Source organism: Rutidosis leptorrhynchoides, chromosome 4 (genome assembly GCF_046630445.1).
Source record: "Rutidosis leptorrhynchoides isolate AG116_Rl617_1_P2 chromosome 4, CSIRO_AGI_Rlap_v1, whole genome shotgun sequence".
Lineage (NCBI taxonomy): Eukaryota > Viridiplantae > Streptophyta > Magnoliopsida > Asterales > Asteraceae > Rutidosis > Rutidosis leptorrhynchoides.
This window is the reverse complement of record NC_092336.1, coordinates 523,783,707-523,803,123: the sequence shown is the minus strand read 5'-3', so window position 1 is coordinate 523,803,123 and position 19,417 is coordinate 523,783,707. Positions and strand designations below refer to the sequence as shown.

Below are 19,417 nucleotides of genomic sequence, written 5' to 3'. Positions count from 1 at the left end.
TTTTTAAAATTCGTCGTGAGTTGAAAACTAGGTCGTTGAACCGAAATTGCTCTACCCAAGGGAGGGACGAGAACTTTTATTATCATTATTTTGAATCTTATTGAATTAAAGTATGCCAAAAACAATAAAAAAAAAACCAAAAATCTTTGCTTTTAAAACAAACTCCAATATGTTTGGAAACTTTGGTAAAATTTAATCAATTTTCTACGCTAATCACCCTCAATAATTTAAATTGTTACTGATTTCTTGCAAATGAGGGCATTGCAAGATCTTAAGTGTGGGAAGAGGTTAAATTCTTTCGGAATTTTTTTTAAAAAAAAATTTAATTTAAACATTTGGTTACAATTAAAAATACTAGTAAAACAGTAGTTGTATTAGAATCTAGTATTCTCTGATAATAAAGAACAGCCCTAGTCTTATCCTAACCATGAGAGGGTCTGTCTTGTAAAATGAGGAGGACGCCGTGCAAATTAGCTGGATAAGACTAATAAATCAGACCCCCAGAAAGGATAATCTCCTTAAAGATCAAAAATCAGCTTTTAAGACTGATATTACTCAATCCTTGAGATTGACCTTAAAGATTGAGAATTACAAACTCATGGAATTCAATGATATCTAAACTCAAGCTTGAACGAGAAAATATTTTGATCAAATTAAAACCGATTTGTTTTCTGAAAACCCTATTTTCAATGCGTTCATTACCATTGAACATAAAATCCTAGGAATTCACCTGGAATTCATTAGGTGACCTGAACCAAATCGGGTGTCAACCGTAAGAACGGTGATTGCATAGCATGGTCAAAGACAAGACCTTGTGCCAGACCGAAGAAAATTATAAGGGTGAGCTTTACTATTGCTCCTACCAAGGATAGTAATTGCATCTGACACGTTATAGACCATAATTAAAAGCATGTCAGGGGACATTGCCTTAACAGTTGCTTGTTCAACGCTTTCCTTTACAACCGGACGGTACTTTACCGAAAGGTAATATACGGAGCAAGTATACTGGACGTGTTGCTTTCCAAATACAAGGTTAGCAAGTGGGTGACACAAAACCGCAATTTTTGAGCTAAATTTTAAAATTTGAAACCCACCAAACCCACAAAAACATTTCGCAAACACAGGTGAAGGGTTATTCCGGAAAACTTATCTAGGGTAAAAGCTAGATTAAATTTTCAAAAGATCAAATGTTTTCATAAAGATCTAATTTCCTTAAAGGATATAAATTTTTATAGTCATGTGGGACTGTAAACCACATCGTTACTACCATTGTTTATACCGCCGTATAGAAATCACTGATGTACAAAGTGTGAAGAATAAAGAAGTGATTCTAGTATTTTTATTTCAAGACTATATTGCTTGAGGACAAGCAACGCTTAAGTGTGGGAATATTTGATAATGCTAAAAACGAACATATATTTCATAGCATTATCCCTCAAGAAATACAAGCTTTTAGTTGCAATTGTTCTATTTACAAGTGATATTCGTTTAAATAATAAAATGTGAAGACAAAAGACAGATTCGACAAATTAAAGACGCAAACGACCAAAAAGCTCAAAAGTACAAAATACAATCAAAGTGGTTCCAGTTATTGATAAGAAACGTCTCAAAATTACAAGAGTACAAGACGCAAAACGCAAAGTACAAGATATTAAATTATACGCAAGGACGTTCAAAAATCCGGAACCGGGACCAAAGTCAACTCTCAACGCTCGACGTAACGGACTAAAAATTACAAGTCTACTATGCACAAGAATAAAATATAATATTTAAATAATTATATAAATTATTTATATATTATATATTATTATATAAACTCTCGGCAGAATGCAAACAACAACATGTGGGCTGGAAAAAGGATCCATGCGATCGAAAGGCCTGGAAGGTAAAAAGCCATGCGATCACATGGTGAGCAGTATCAGGTCTGGTCCTATAAATTCGCGTATTTTGGCTCAGTTTTTAGAATATATATCCATCCATCTCTCTATCTATATACGTAAATATACATATATATATTATATTTTAATTTTAATTTTAAATTCTAATAATAAGGGTATGTTAGCGAATGTTGTAAGGGTGTAAGTCGAAATTCTGTCCGTGTAATGCTACGCTATTTTTAATCACTGTAAGTTATGGTTAATGTTATTTTTAAATTAATGTCTCGTAGCTAAGTTATTATTATGCTTATTTAAAACGAAGTAATCATGATGTTGGGCTGAATATTAAAATTGGATAATTGGGCTTTGTACTATAATTGGGGTTTGGAAAAAAGAACGACACTTGTGGAAATTAGACTATGGGCTATTAATGGGTTTTATATTAACTAAATGATACCTCGTTAATTTAATATATAGACTTATAATTTGACGTATTTATATATAACCACATACGCTTGACTGGGCACGGTGGGCGGGATATCTATAAATACCAATAATTGTTCATCTTACCGGACACGGAACTGGATTAATAGTTAATAGACTTATTGAAACATGGGTGGATTACATTCAAGGGTAATTGGTGTAATTGTTAACAAAGTAGTAAAACCTTGGTTTACACACAGTCGATAACCTGGTGTATTCATTAAACAAAGTATTAAGACCTTGTTACAATTCGAATCCCCAATTAGTTGGAATATTTGACTTCGGGAATAAGAATAATTTGGCGAAGACTTCCGCATTTTATGATTATGACTGATGGACTATTATGGACAAATCCGTATGGACATATCGAATAATCCAGGACAAAGGACAATTAACCCATGGGAATAAACTAAAATCAACACGTCAAACATCATGATTATGGAAGTTTAAATAAGCATAATTCTTTTATTTCATATTTAGTTGCACTTTTAAATATCGCACTTTTATTTATTGTCATTTTATTTAATTGTACTTTTAATTATCGTACTCTTTAATTATCGCAATTTTATTTTATCGCACTTTTATTTATCGCAATTTCATTATCGTTATTTACTTTATGCTTTAAATTAAGTTATATTTATATTTTACATTAGGTTTTAACTGCGACTAAAGTTTTAAAATCGACAAACCGGTCATTAAACGGTAAAACCCCCCCTTTTATAATAATAATATTACTTATATATATATTTGTATTTTTATAAATTTAAAACTAATATAGCGTTAAGCTTGTTTAATTTTCCCTGTGGAACGAACCGGACTTACTAAAAACTACACTACTGTACGATTAGGAACACTGCCTATAAGTGTTGTATCAAGGTTTAGGTATATCCATTCTATAAATAAATAAATATCTTGTGTAAAATTGTATCGTATTTAATAGTATTTCGTTGTAAAAATTATAACTATTTTATATACACCTCTACGCACATCAAGTATTTCTTCAGATGTAATACGGATTTAATGAGTTAATATCATATTAAGCTCATTTGATTTTCGGCTTGACTTAGAAATGATTAATCTCTAAAACATTAAAGATTACATAATCTTTGCGGAGTTTTTCACTAATGAAATCAACACTTCATTATTTATTCTTATTGATATTCCTCGGTGAAGGATGTTGGTGCTCGTGGAATTTTTGTGAACCTTTCAAGGCACAAATGATGTTTTCTGGAAAGTTTCGAGTATATCGAAATTGAAAATGTAAAATCAATTATGTAATTGATTAATACACTTGGTTTATTATGAAATGGAATTCATTGGGTTGAAACAGAGATTGTAGTTAACAATGGTTAAGTTGTTAAGGAAGAATGTACATCATTGCATATTAGTAATATGAACTAACTGAGTAGTACCTACCAGTTAAGATTCACATGTAATAGCTTAGTACGAAAAGATTTATTTTGATTTCAAAATTTATATATATTAAATATACATAAAATTTCTTCAGGGGAAATGAGTTAATACTTCATCGGTTATTGTTGCTGGTATTTCTTGGTAACTACGGTGCGTATGACGTAGATGCTCGTGGAACAGATTGTGAAGTTGAGGTTTGCGATGCGGATGTTGTTGGTGGTGGTAATGGTACTGTTGGTGTTATTGTCGGTGGTACTGTTGATGCCGGTGATGTTGCTGGTGCTTGTAACCTTTGCACCATATTCTCCAAAGCCACTACCCGAGCACGAAGTTCGTTGACTTCTTCTACTACACCGGGATGATTGGCGGTTCGGACGAGCGAATGAATAAGATTCAGAATTTGAGATAGTATATTATCGTGACGAGATACTCTGGAAATGAGAGAGAAAATGGTGTCTCGAACAGGTTCGCCGGTAAGTGCTTCAGGTTCTTCGCCAAGAGGGCAGTGTGGTGGATGGAAGGGATCAACTTCTTCTTGTCTCCAATGATTAAGTAGACTACGAACCCATCCCTAATTCATCCAGAATAGGTGATGGCTAATTGGTTGATCCATTCCGGTTACACTGTCTTCGGAATTTAGGTGAATATCCATATCGGAATAGCTGTCGGAGTTTAAGGAATTTGAACTAGATACGGAATCCATCTTGTATAATTAGGGAGATGATTTTTGATATGAATTAGATTATTGAATTTAGTTTGGTATTCTTCAATACATAATTTACATATGTATATATAATATCAAATTCCATAAATCACGGAGAAATTTTCGGAAGGTGTCAGGAAAAGTTTACAGTAACAGATACGCTAAGATATGAATTTTTGTCTATACACTATTTATGCAATAAATGCAGGAAAACGTGTCTAGACTTAAGAATGATAAGCATGTAATTTCTGACAAGAAATGATAAGCAAAACTTTTAACATGCAGACACGGTCGAAGTCCAGACTTACTAATGCATCTTAACAACTATCAGTTAGACACACTCATGCAAGACCTGGTTCGCTAGGACCAACGCTTTGATACCAACTGTGACGATCGCTCCAAATCCATATGGACGAACACGTCATTCATCGATTTCATTGCGAGGTATTTGACCTCTATATGATACGTTTTGTAAACATTGCATTATTTTTAAAAGGCACACCATAATTGAATATTTAAATCAAAGGTTTTCGACATCTGATGATTTCTACATATAGACAATCACCGTAAATAATAGTTTACAATAGTACTTCCATTGACAATGCAGTCAAAATAAGATACATGATGATGATTTGGTAAATGCAACGTTTCCTTGATAAATATGCCATGTAAGACTCCATGCACATAGCTTGTCTAACATATAAGCAAACAGCGGAAGACTTCTAGGAACCTGAGAATAAACATGCTAACAAGTGTTAACACAAAGGTTGGTGAGTTCATAGTTTTAGTGTTTCGCATAATATGTATATAAAGGTGGACCACAAGATTTCAGTTGTTTCATCCAGAAATGTTTATCAAAATATTCTACAAGATTGAGCACCCTGGTAACTAAACTTTAACATCTATATAATAAGTACCCCTGTTTTAACATACATGCAACCAACATGTACAATACACGCAAACCAACGTGTACTAACCTCAAATAGCATACGTATGTTTTATAGTTCAGGCTAGGGTTTCTATACCTGGAACAGACGGGGATGTCAAGCCCTATGGATCCATATATAACTACTCGCGCCCACCAGTTCTTATAACCGGCAGTTACTAGTTACCAAAGCTAAGGGATTTTCGGTTCAAACTCGGTGTAGAATTTAGTATGTACTTGTGTCCATTGAGTTTAAAATAAAGTGCATGTATTCTCAGCCCAAAAATATAGATTGCAAAAGCAATTAAAAAGGGAGCAAATGAAACTCACCTTAGCAGCATATAAAGTCGTTCACCAAAATGTGACTGAAACTCGGATTACCAAATAACCGTAGATCTCAACGTATCAATATTGAGATTCAATATTGTAGGAAAGTATGTAGACGTAACGGAGATGATAAACACTAGGTTTGACTTGCGAATATTACCCATAACCTTCATAATTATAACCCATAATTTCCTTAGCTTTATCCCGCTCGAAACCCATTTTGAAAGTGACACGCTCATGACCTCGTCGTAGTATTTTATGTATAATACTAATTAATAATACTAATAATAATAAGATTAATAATAATATTAATCTTAATAATAATAATAATAATAATAATAATAATAATAATAATAATAATAATAATATATAATACGAGAGAGATAGAAAGATGTGTGCAAATTGAATCAGAAGTCGAGCTTTTATACTTGTGGCCTGAATTATACTGCCATGCGATCGCATGATCTCCATGATCATTTCCCATGCGATCGCATGGTAACATTTTCCAGCTCACATCTTGTTTAACATTTAGCTTTTCGACATATTAATATATAATATATATAATATATATAATTTATATAATTAATTATATATTATATTAAATTCACGTGCATAGTTGATTTGTAATTTTAGTTCTGATAAGTCGTACTTCATCACTCGACTTATGTCCCGGTTCCGGTTTTTCGAACGTTCTTTCGTACATTTAGAAAACTTGCATTTTACGTTTCGTGTCACGTACCTTTGTCAAAATATAGCCTTAAGTTATCCATAAACTATACCACTCAAAGTATATCTTAAACTTTCGAGTGTTTTGGTAATTTACTTCTATAAATCATCGTCTCGCTATTTGTTAATATATATATATAATATATACATTTTCATTTTGAAATAGTGTTTTATTGTAGCAAAGTTACTGTAGCAAAGTTTTTTTACTGTAGCAAATAGTGATTTTCGAAAACACTGTAGCTTTTCGGGTACTGTAGCAATTCGAAAATACTGTAGCAAATTAGTGTTTTACTGGTTCATCTTAAACGTTTTAGTTAACTTATCTAAATATTAATCGAATCAATAATCGAATGTTAATATCGTTTACTAAATAACTTGAAATCTATATATATATATATATATATATATATATATATATATATATATATATATATATATATATATATATATATATATATATATATATATATATATATATATATATATATATATATATATATATATATATATATATATGCACATTAAGTTATATATATATTGTTCGTGAATCTTCGAGAACAGTAAAAGAATAATTGATTACATGAATATAGTTCCAAAACTTTGAGACTCAACATTACAGACTTTGCTTATCGTGTCGAAAACATTAAATCATTTAAAGATAAAGTTTAAATTTGGTCAGAAATTTCCGGGTCATCACACACATCTTTAACGCGTGTGTGTGTGTATGTATGTATGTATGTATGTATGTATGTATGTATGTATGTATGTATGTATGTATATATATATATATATATATATATATATATATATATATATATATATATTATTTAAAAATACCATGTTAACGGATTATTTTTTTTCCAGACTATTTGAGGACGTGAGTAAAAACATAGATTTTACATTGTTTAATCAGGTTATCCCGTAATTGTTTCTAGTCATTTGTTGGTATCCTCAAAATATGTTGTTAGATTTAAACTTTATAAGATCATTAAATGTTCAGTTGAAGAGTTGGAACAAAACAAAAGGGAATGCATCTGGACTAGGCATTACTTCGGCAATCATGAATGTGTGCTCGCAGATCGCGAGGCCAAGATTACCAGTAAGGTGGAAGATTTAAGAGGGAAAATGCAAGAAGAAGCTTTGGAAACTAAAGCTTGCGTATTGGGAGGCATATATAGCAAACGCAAAGTTTGGACGTGACATACAAGTTACAATTTTTGTTTCCTATTTTGGAGATGTTGTTTCTCTTGTCTTCATTACCCGATTGTTGGTCTGGTACAGTGACAACAGTTAGTGGTTCATCTTGAATTACTAAGCTAACATATGAGAGGATTCGAGATTTAATTCGCATTGAAGGAATCAGATTGAAAGATCCGGGTGGGAATTCTGGTTCGGTACGATGTGTTTTAGATAGGGGTCGAGGGAGAAGTAGGACAACTATCATGAAGTATAAATGTGACGTGTTGGAATTATCAGTAGGTGGGTCACTTCAAGTCGCAATTCTCGAATGAGAATTCAAGAGGGAGCGCAACGGCTGTAGTGATTGAGGATGCGCTGATGTGTTATGAGGGAGTTCTTGCCGGGTACTGGATGTTGGATTATGGTTCCTCATTTCATGTTGTTCCGTACATGGGCGAGATGACTAATTTCAGGTATTATTCTGGCAGGGTTCGTCTAAGGGATGCTAGGGTACTCGATGTTGCGGCTATTAAAGACTTAGCCATTAAACACCGCGGTGTTCAGGTGGAAATTGAAGTATGTACGGTTCGTTCCCTAGCTCACGAGAAGTTTGATCTAGATTGGTAATCAAGGGCAGTAGCTTATTGTTCATGGGTAAAAGACGAGAACCATGTATGTGGTTGATATTCCTTTAGAGGAATGGATAGGTGGAAGAGTAGGTGTTGAAAATCCTACGAGGCAGGAGCTTTATAGTATTGTTTATGAATATTGTTCGAGTTTGAGCTTGGAAATGATTGAAACTAGTGGTAATTGGAGTTTAGTGGGTACCTTGGGGAGGACGTTAAGCGAGATTTTCGATTCGGTTACACTAGTGTGCTCAGGATTTCAAGTAGATCAACTTCAATAAAATTCCGACTGATCGTAGAAGATGAACATGAGATTTTTTTTAGAAGTCACTGTTAAGAGCACATTCATTCAATGGAAGTTAACTCGGGGTGAAAGATCTACTTTGTCTGAATTAGTGCACTTGTATCTGGTCGTCAATTATTTCAATGGTGAAAGTAAAAGCGGTGAAGTGGAAGATTAAAAGTGCAATCACGGTTTCGTACAAGATCATGATCGGGAGAACCACGTGTGTGTTTTGCTAGCAAGTTTATTCTTTGTTGAAAAGATAAATCGGGTAAATGGTTTAATGTACGAATGGATTGCTTGAGCAATGATATTGTTATAGTCGGGTTGGACTCCAACATGTGATCTCATAAAATAGTGAAGGTGTTGTATCCATATAGAGTTCTTGGTCCCAAAGAGTAAAAGAGATTGGACTATCACTCATTGATGTTTGTTTTTTGTGTTAAAAGAATTCCTTCCTCCGTGTGAAAGCGATGTGAAATTACAACGTGATTCGGGTGTTTCATCCGCCGATATCAAAAGGAGTCATAGTTAGATGATCGAGTGCTATTATATGGTATATTTCGAAGTAAGGTTAAAAGGTTGGGTTTTGTCCAAAATATTAAAGTGAGATATTGTTGAGTTGAGTTGAAACAAAACAAAAGGGAACGAATCTGGAGCAGATATCATTTCGCGAATCGCGAAGGTGTGCTCATAAATCGCGAGGTCAAGATGAACAACGAGGTGCAAGCTTGAAACTCGAAAAAGCATGACGAAGATTTGGAAGCTAAAGCTCGCGGATTGCGAAACGCGAAGTTTGGACGTGATTTGCATGTCCCAGATTTTATTTTCTTTTTTGTATTGTTTTATAAATCGAATCACTAAATTCCTAACATCAAGACTCGAACATTGAGATATTCAAGTTAGTTAACGAAAACTATGTTAAAATCACTAATTGCCTAATCCATTTCATTAATCACGCAATATATATATATATATATATATATATATATATATATATATATATATATATATATATATATATATATATATATATATATATATATATAGTGGTAGGATCAAGAGGGAAGTAACCATTCGGGGGGAAGCGGGGGGAAGCAAAAACTTTTTTTTTTCGTTTTTTGAAAAAACTTTGTTCATGAACATTATAGATGAGATGAAAATATGAACATTTAGTAGAGACACTTTGTGATAAATGTTTTTATTTTGGCGGGAAAACGCTCGAAGAAGTAATATATAACAATTATCGTGTTTTTCGAGCGTATTTTGAGGTTTTAGCTATTGGAGTTTAGATATTAGGGTTTAGATATTAGGGTTTATAGGGTTTAGATATTAGGGTTTAGAAATTTAGGGTTTAGGGTTTAGATTTAGGGTTTAGATTTATGATTTAGATTGAGTTTTTAACACGAACGATTTAGAGTTTAGGGTTTAGCGTTTAGGGTTTGGTGTTTTGGGTTTATGGAATAAACCCAAAACACCAAACCCTAAACCCTAAACTCTAAATCGGGCTAAATTTTACTTCACAAAACATGGAAAAAAAAAACGTTCATATTTTTCACGAACAATATTATCTTGAATTTTATTTTTGTCGATCGTTTTCTCGCCTAAATAATAACATTCATCACGAAGTGTCTCTTCTAAATGTTCATATTTTTGTGTGATCGTGATGCCGGAAAAAATGTTTTCAAAAAAAACGGAAAAAAAAAAAAATTGCTTCCCCCCGCTTCCCCCCGATTGGTTACTTCCCCATTGATCCTGCCCCTATATATATATATATATATATATATATATATATATATATATATATATATATATATATATATATATATATATATATATATATATATATATATATATATTTTCTTTTGAAAGATCAACAATTATATTATTAAAACCATCACGAAAACAATGGGAAAGAAAAAACCTAAGAGACGCCATACATGATTTAACACAAATATAAAACTAGACATCCCGAAACAACTCGACATAATAACACAAGGAAAGACTCAAGATTTTGTAGGAAAAACTCCCATATTCTACATCCTAAACAATGTTGGAACAACTTGAATAATCAAGCCGAATGGAAGCGAAAAATCACAGTACCGAGAATAGTCGGCGACAAAACAATTCAGCTCCCATCCACTTAGCCCATGACATATATATATAAATCTAAAAACTAGAAAATATGTTACTGTGTGTGTCTAAAAAAATCTACATTAATATTTATATATATTCCAAAATAAATATCTTATACTTAAAATAATCTTAAAAAGTCATTAAAGTTTTAAGTTTATAATTTTTATATACGAAAGTGATAAATTTTTTTAATTTGATTGACCTCTTTATTACTTTATTTTACAAGTTAATTAATTATAATAACTTATTAAATGAAGGAACAAGAAATGCACATTTCACTAAACTATTACAAAGTATAAATTAAATAAATTTTTTTAGCATATTTAATTATTTAATTGGAAATGAGGAAGTAATAAAAAGGAACAATAAATATGTCCCTGAGTTGTTGCAAACATGCTTTTTCAATCGAGTAACCTGCAGTCAAACAAAAACCATATTCATAACATTTCCTCCTTCATCTTCTCACCCTTTCCCTCACACACATCACATTTTCTCCTCTTAATTGTACTTCCTCACAACATTCTCCCCTTAATTTCCTTACTTCAAATCTCATTTCTTTTTATATCTCATACATACATGATCTCCATATAACCCATCAAACACAACATAAAAAAAAAACATTTTTTTTTTTTTTAACATGATGATAACAAATAGCAGTGAGCTAATGGACGAAATTGAAGGAAATAATAGTAGTAACAATGTTAATAACAATGTTAAGATTGGGTTAAGTCCATTAAGTGAGTCTATATGGAAAGACAACACAAGTGTAGCAGTTGATATGGTTGGTGATGTATCTGCTAAACTGGCATGGAAAGATCTAACGGTGACGGTTACGTTAGGTAACGGCGAAACACAAAATGTGTTAGAAGGGTTAACCGGTTATGCTGAACCGGGTACGTTTACTGCACTCATGGGTCCCTCTGGTTCAGGCAAGTCTACTTTGCTTGATGCGCTTTCGAGTCGGCTTGCAACCAATGCTTTTCTTTCTGGGAATGTTTTCCTCAATGGTCGTAGAACTAAACTCTCTTTTGGCACTGCTGTAAGTTCATTATAATTTTTCATATTCAAGATTATTTAGTTAAATACAGTATATGTTTAGTAAATAAATAATAAATTATATTTATAATAACAATTTTGTTATTTTATCATTTCTTAGGCCATTGGTTAATTAAGCATACGCCGTTGGGTTGAAATTAAACAATTAACAATTAATACTAATAAACAACTACTACTTTTTTTATATATGTGTATGATGAATATGTTTCATAATTAATGAAATGGATTAGTAGTGATGTTAATTATGGGAAAAATTACTAGTTCTAACCTAAATTTAAACTTGATAAGGTTAGATTCCTCATTTTTAGTACACTTTATTGATTGATATTTTAGTAACACACACATAGATATATGTGTGTGTGTAATATGTATACTTGTAATGATTATAAGATAAAAGTTAGTATGATGTTTTTGTTTTATTTTTAGGATATTAGGATGGATATATTTTTTTTCCTTTTAGAAAACTAAAGCTTTGAAACAAGGAATCAAAAAAGGATGAAAGAACCACTAAGCACAACAAACAAACCCGAAAAGTCTCGCAAACAATCACACAACTCGAGAATTAAACAACGGGAAATTGATGAAAATACACTTTTTTTAAAGCTTCAAATAAAATACACTTTTTTTAAAAAAATTGCCTTTTTACACCATTCGGTAGATGGGATTTCTGTCTACCACCTTCATCTGTCGTCTACTATTATTTTTACAAGGTAGTCGACAGTTTTTTCGTCGACTACTTAATAAATGTGGTCTACTACGTAGTAGACGAAGTTATAAGGCAGTAGACGTAACCCTGGTCTACTACATAGTAGACGAAGTTATAAGGCAGGGTTACGTCTACTGCCTTATAACTTCGTCTACTATTATTTTTACAAGGTAGTCGGCAGTTTTTTCGTCGACTACTTAATAAATGTGGTCTACTACGTAGTAGAGAAGTTATAAGGCAGTAGACGTAACCAAATGTGGTCTACTACGTAGTAGAGAAGTTATAAGGCAGTAGACGTAACCCTGGTCTACTACGTAGTAGACGAAGTTATAAGGCAGGGTTACGTCTACTGCCTTATAACTTCGTCTACTATATAGTAGACCACCTTTATTGAGTAGTCGACGAAAAAGCTGTCTACTACTTTGTAAAAATAATAGTAGACGACAGATAAATGTGGTAGACAGAAATCCCGTCTACCGAATGGTGTAAAAAGACAATTTTTTTTTTTAAAAAGTGTATTTTGTTTGAAGATTTAAAAAAAAGTGTATTTTGAACAATTTCCCTTAAACAAACGAGACAAACCTAGCTAACAAGACTGACTAATTGCAAGCGAGTGAAGCCCACAAACCAACTAATAGGGCCTTAAAAATGACCATAAGGAACCAAACACATACAAAAGAAGACCCACTAAATACCTGCAAGCAAAACAACTAACATCCCAAAAAAACCACTAAGCCAAACCGGACAATAGATGGATGGATTGTGCTTATAAGAATTTAAGAATAATAAACGAAAGCGGTAGTCTGATGTACGCAGTCCATTCGAAGACATATTGCAAGGAATTAAGGGTCCCAAAACACTGGACTATCTTGTGATAGTTATAAAAAAAATGTAATGAATTTATTCGTTAGGATGGTTTGATATAAGAAACTTAATTGAGATGGAAGACTTTTTGGACAACTAATTAATTAACAATCAATTATGGAAACGATTTTGGTGTGATGCATTTGGTTCCCATAAATTATGATAATGTAGTTTACACGTCAATGTTGAATGGTGTATATGATATATTTGATATTTGATTGATATTTGATATTTGATTTGATAGGCATATACTGTTAGTGTGTGTTAATTAATTTGAGGTTTAAGTGAATTGTTATTATTCTTTAACCGTATACAATTTCATATTTCATATTTAAGTTTAATAAATAAATAAAAACAAGTAAGATGTTAGGAACTATAAATATGTCCCTAAACTACAATTTTTTGTTTCTTATGGAAAATATAAATATAAATTACGATGATACAAAAGCTATATACCAACCTAAATTACATTTTTTTTGTTTCTTATGAAAATTTAAATCTATCTATTTCACCTTAAAAACCGTGTTAAATAGTTAAAAGTATAAAATTTGATCTTTGAAACCTCAAACCTTTAACAAGAAGTAATAATAATAATAATAATAATAATAATAATAATAATAATAATAATAATAATAATAATAATAATAATAATAATAATAATAATAATAATAATAATAATAATAATAATAATAATAATAATAATAATTACTAATAATAATAATAATAATAATAATAATAATAATAATAATAATAATAATAATAATAATAATAATAATAATAATAATATAATACGGAGTATAATATAATAAAATACATATATAATTAACAAAGTTGTGGTGGTTAGGGAAAGGTTAGAAACAGTCAGCGAGTAATTCTGCTGGGATTTATACATTAGAGTATGAGATCAGGTTAATCATTTTCTTTTAATTTGGGTATGGTGTTAACTGCTACGTAATTTTAATATTTTCCCTTTTGATGTCACAAAATTGCATACGGAGTAACATATTTTTAATTTGTTACTGTATAAGTAAGTATATATGTATGTAAGTGTAACATCACTCTTTATTGTGACTATTTATGACAATGACATAACATTATTGTTCAAAATATAAACCAATACTAAGAGACTACTAAATTTATAGGTAATGTAAAGTAATACAGTATAAGAAATATGCCACTTGGTTTTTTCTTGATGTTAAAAATGATATGAGATATTTTTGCAGGCTTATGTAACACAAGATGATAACTTGATCGGAACACTTACAGTTCGTGAGACGATTTCTTATTCAGCAAGACTACGCTTACCTGATAAGATGGCGTGGTCTGACAAACGTGCATTGGTCGAAAGTACGATTGTGGAAATGGGTCTCCAAGATTGTGCTGATACAGTAATCGGGAACTGGCATTTGCGAGGTATTAGTGGTGGTGAAAAACGGAGAGTTAGCATTGCGCTTGAAATCTTAATGAGACCTCGGTTGCTTTTTCTTGATGAACCTACTAGCGGCCTTGATAGGTATACAAAAAATAACTAGTCGTATGATATGTTTACTTTTATTTTGTATTAAGTATTTAAGTGTTGTTTCTATATGCATAGGTTTATGTTAATATATGTCCTACAAACAAAAGACCATTTTCCAGATCAAGTGACATATTAAGTGACTAAGAAGCAACAATTTTACTTACTGAATTAAGAGCTATACAGAAACAAATCATTAATGTGAAAGTAAACAGCCCCTTAGACATTTAATGTAACTAAAGACGATTCATTTATGAGTAAATGGGTCAAAATTGCTAACATAACCGGTTCAGATATAAAAAACAATCTTTTAAGTTAAGAATTAAAGTCTTAATGAATAAGTCACTAATTGTTCGTTGGTAATATTTATTTTATATGCAGTGCTTCTGCTTTCTTTGTTACTCAAACATTAAGAGGTTTGTCGAGAGATGGAAGAACAGTAATCGCTTCAATTCATCAACCGAGTAGCGAAGTTTTTGAGCTGTTTGATCGTTTATATTTGCTGTCTGGAGGAAAAACTGTTTATTTCGGTCTTGCTTCTGAAGCTTACGAGGTGAAATATCTTTACTCCTATATATCTTGTAGAGGTGGCAAAATTGGGGAGGGTACATGCATGATAGGTCAAAATGGGTCTGGATGACCATAAGACGTTTGACTCCAAAAGTTTTAGGCTTTTGTACATTAACGCGCCAAATGTAATTGTACATGATTTTTCCGTGCATTTAAAATGCCTTTGGGCAACTTTTAACTTATTACCTATTTGACATGTTTCCATTTCGGTTATTATATTTATTTGTAGTTCTTCGCTCAAGCTGGTTTTCCTTGCCCTGCTCTAAGAAACCCGTCGGATCATTTTCTACGTTGTATCAATTCTGATTTCGACAACGTGAAGGCAACTCTCAAAGGATCCATGAAACTACGGGTAATTTGTAATTAATTTTTTTAATCTTTAATCTTTTTTCGCTTGATAATTTGTAAAGCAAACTGTTAAGTCGTTAACAATTGGGTATTGATCAGTTTGAAGCTAGTGATGATCCACTAGAGAAAGTTACAACCGCTGAAGCAATTCGAGCTCTTACTGATTATTATCGAACCTCCCAATACAGTTATGCTGCAAACGAAAAAGTTGAGGAGATGTCAAAAGTTGTAAGTACAATATTCTTTACAATGATTAATGGTTTCATAATTAATAACTGCTGATGTAATTAATGACGAACGCTGGTTGAATGCAGAAAGGAACGGTGCTAGAGTCTGGTGGTAGTCAGGCGAGTTTCTTTATGCAGACATTTATGTTGACGAAACGTTCTTTTGTCAATATGTCAAGGGACTTTGGTTATTATTGGTTGCGGCTTATAATCTATGTTCTGGTTACTGTTTGCATCGGGACCATTTATTTGAACGTTGGAACGGGATATAATTCAATTTTAGCAAGAGGAGCTTGTGCATCATTTGTGTTTGGTTTTGTCACATTTATGTCAATTGGAGGGTTTCCTTCATTTGTTGAAGATATGAAGGTGAGTTATGATTGTTTTCAATTTTATTAATTTATTTACTTTATTGGGTTAACCATCCCAAGATAGCGTAGTTGGGTCCGAAATGTTCACTTTATAACCCAGTTAGATCATGTACATCTGTTATTTTAATACCCTCCCGGGTAGCCTAAACGTGGAAAAACCTTATCTATTTATTTAATGCAATGGGTAAAATAAATAAATTATGTGCAGGTATTTCAAAGAGAACGACTGAATGGTCACTATGGCGTGACAGCTTTTGTGATTAGCAACACGATATCTGCGATGCCTTTTCTGATACTAATCACATTTATATCGGGAACAATTTGCTATTATATGGTCCGACTTCACCCTGGATTTATGCACTATCTTTTCTTTGTATTGTGCCTGTATGCAAGTGTCACAGTTGTTGAAAGTCTCATGATGGCAATAGCTAGTGTTGTTCCTAATTTCCTAATGGGCATCATCATTGGAGCCGGCATCCAGGTTCGTACATTAACTCATCTTCTCACGGGTCATATTGACCCGTTTCTTTTAAGCTAGTGTTTTTGGCCCGTATGAGATAAAATACAACAAAGATTGACCCATTAATGCACTATATTTACCAAAGGGCTTATGGCCTAGTGGTATCAAGGTAACTCATCAACTTTGAAGTTGTGGGTTCGAGTCTCGTCGTGGACATAAAGGGTGTGTGTGTTTGCTGTTAAAAAAATTTATGCACCATAGTACCATACAATTGTTTTAGAAAAAGCAGGAAAACATATAAGTTACTGTTCATTAGCTTCAACAATTGATAAACATAGTTGCTGTTTTTTGTACGAAAACACGTGTTAAATGCAGGGCATATTCATGTTGGTATCGGGCTACTTTCGACTCCCCAACGATATTCCAAAACCAGTTTGGCGTTACCCTATGTCATACATTAGTTTCCATTTTTGGGCTCTTCAGGTATTTTTTATTTATTTGAAGTTGTGAAATACAAAATATGACTAATTAACATTCTTATTAAGGCTGTGTAATGAACATGATTTATTGTTTAGGGACAATACCAAAATGATCTGAGCGGGCTAATGTTTGACAACCAAACACCAGATCTACCACAGATCCCAGGAGAATACATATTGGAATACGTCTTCCAAATCACAGTCACCAGATCAAAATGGATTGATCTTAGTGTCATTTTTAGCATGATTATCATCTATCGTATCATATTTTTCTTTATGATTAAGATTAATGAGGACTTGACCCCTTGGGTTCGAGGCTATTTGGCTAGGAAAAGAATGAAGCAAAAGAATGGTGGTCAGAATACAACTGTGGCTCCATATGGTCTCACTCAATCGCCTTCGTTGAGGAATTATGTTGCTGATAATAGAAAAAGGTAGATGAACAAATTTGTAGGTGAATCAAATCATTATCGTGTTTCGTATGACAGACTGATTATACTTTTGTATATCTATGAGAAAATTTAGACATATTCATACATTTACTAACCACTTGTTTATTTTGTTGTGTGTTTATGCTGTGAATTATTAGCTTATTTCTGCATGAATGAAGTTACAAATTAGAAATCTATTAAAAAATTTATGTTGAATTGGTTGGTTTATTATAGTAAGTACATTACGGCTATGTTTGGCACAAAGCTTTTTAGAGCTTTTTGGAGCTTTTAGCTTTTAGTTTTTATCAAAAAAACTCCTATATACATGATGTGCGTAGCCAATCGGGCCCAATAAATGGGCTTGATCCATGAGCTGCAATTAAGTCTTCCTCCAAAACCATGATTCTCTCTTATAAATATGGGCTAGCCAAACAATTAAGATACACAATATACACTAGGGTTTTTACCTACGGCTTCTCGACGTCACCTATCGGTTGGCGGACAAGCCATAACCACCCTCCCAAGATCATAATCTCGGCCAGGGTTATCAAAGTAACTGGACTGGATGTTAGCGTCGTTGAATCCAAAATAACCCCTCCATTGTATTCAAACTTGTCTTTAGCCCTATGTAGACTGTGGAAATATGTTAAATAGACGTGTTAAATTAAGAACACCTTTGTATAAAGGGGTCTAAATAAATAAGAAGAAATGTAGTAGTGGATATGCGTTGAGGTGGATCTTCCAAAAAAAAGCCTAACCTAATAGGGTCTGGTTAGTTATGGGATCAGTTACCGGATGAAAGAAGCTTGAATATATAATAAGTATAATGTTAAAGAAAAATGGAAGTAGGATGTTATAATAATGAGCATCATTAATACAGCATACTATAATGATTACCGATATTTTCAAAGAGAGTGATTGTAAGGAGTTACTGATAGGCTAAAAATGATTTATTAGAGAAAGTAATTGGCTTCAACTGGGCCTGCTTTATGAAACATTTGGGATTTATGGGCTTGGCGAACTGGGCCTTCTTTATATAAACGGATAAGGTATTCTAGCTCAAGCTACCTGTGGAGGGTGTAGCCCGGTTATCCCGTGATCATTTTAGAGTCTTGATAATTGATGATTGAGACGAGATCTGCATCTTCGAACCATTTTCCGGAACACCTCAAGATATGATGTCAGTGAGATTTGAACCTGCGATTTCTTGTTAGACTATATTGGGATGTTTTAAAGTACTATATATCTCAAATTTAAACTACAAAGAACATGTAACAAGAACAAAAAGAATATAATTTCATACCATTCGCTAGCTAAAATAGCAGTTCATTTATTCAAAATAATTGACTAAAGAGAAACATGGAGTAATGGACCATTCCATTTAAAGATTTGAACAATTCTCCAAAGTTTATTAAATCGGTCCTTACACTATAAGGAAAAGTTTATAACTTTTCAACAGTGAACAAGTCTACTGTTTAGTTTGTCTTTAACATGATCAAGGATCTCATTTTTGTATGCTGCATGCCAGCAAATCAGTTATTACATCATGGTGTTATGGTACTTATAAGTTAATTGGTAGGTGGATATTCAATTAATTACAGTAACTTTTATGACAACTTTGATCCAAATCTATAAGACATTGCAATTGGAAATTATTGGTGCAAGTGCAACTACATTATGCCTGATCAAGTTTGGTGGAATATGAACACAT

General features: G+C 32.4%; 1 protein-coding gene across 1 annotated transcript; it reads left to right on the top strand.

The window, feature by feature from the left end:
* The first annotated feature begins 11,318 nt into the window (after positions 1-11,318).
* LOC139844912 (ABC transporter G family member 11) lies at positions 11,319-17,814 on the top strand. The gene is made up of 9 exons (XM_071835136.1): positions 11,319-11,717; positions 14,528-14,817; positions 15,202-15,373; positions 15,620-15,742; positions 15,838-15,966; positions 16,053-16,334; positions 16,545-16,817; positions 17,172-17,279; positions 17,372-17,814. The coding sequence occupies exons 1-9, from the start codon at positions 11,319-11,321 to the stop codon at positions 17,711-17,713; spliced, it is 2,118 nt and encodes a 705-aa protein (XP_071691237.1). The 3' UTR covers positions 17,714-17,814.
* Positions 17,815-19,417: the final 1,603 nt, after the last annotated feature.

What these genes read in the sequence shown, in the direction of transcription:
- LOC139844912 (XM_071835136.1), top strand. Translation starts at nt 11,319, where the DNA reads ATGATAACAAATAGCAGTGAGCTAATGGACGAAATTGAAGGAAATAAT. An exon ending in AAGGATCCATGAAACTACGG is followed by an intron (nt 15,743 to 15,837) that starts GTAATTTGTAAT and finishes GGTATTGATCAG; the next exon opens with TTTGAAGCTAGTGATGATCC. An exon ending in TCATTGGAGCCGGCATCCAG is followed by an intron (nt 16,818 to 17,171) that starts GTTCGTACATTA and finishes TGTTAAATGCAG; the next exon opens with GGCATATTCATGTTGGTATC.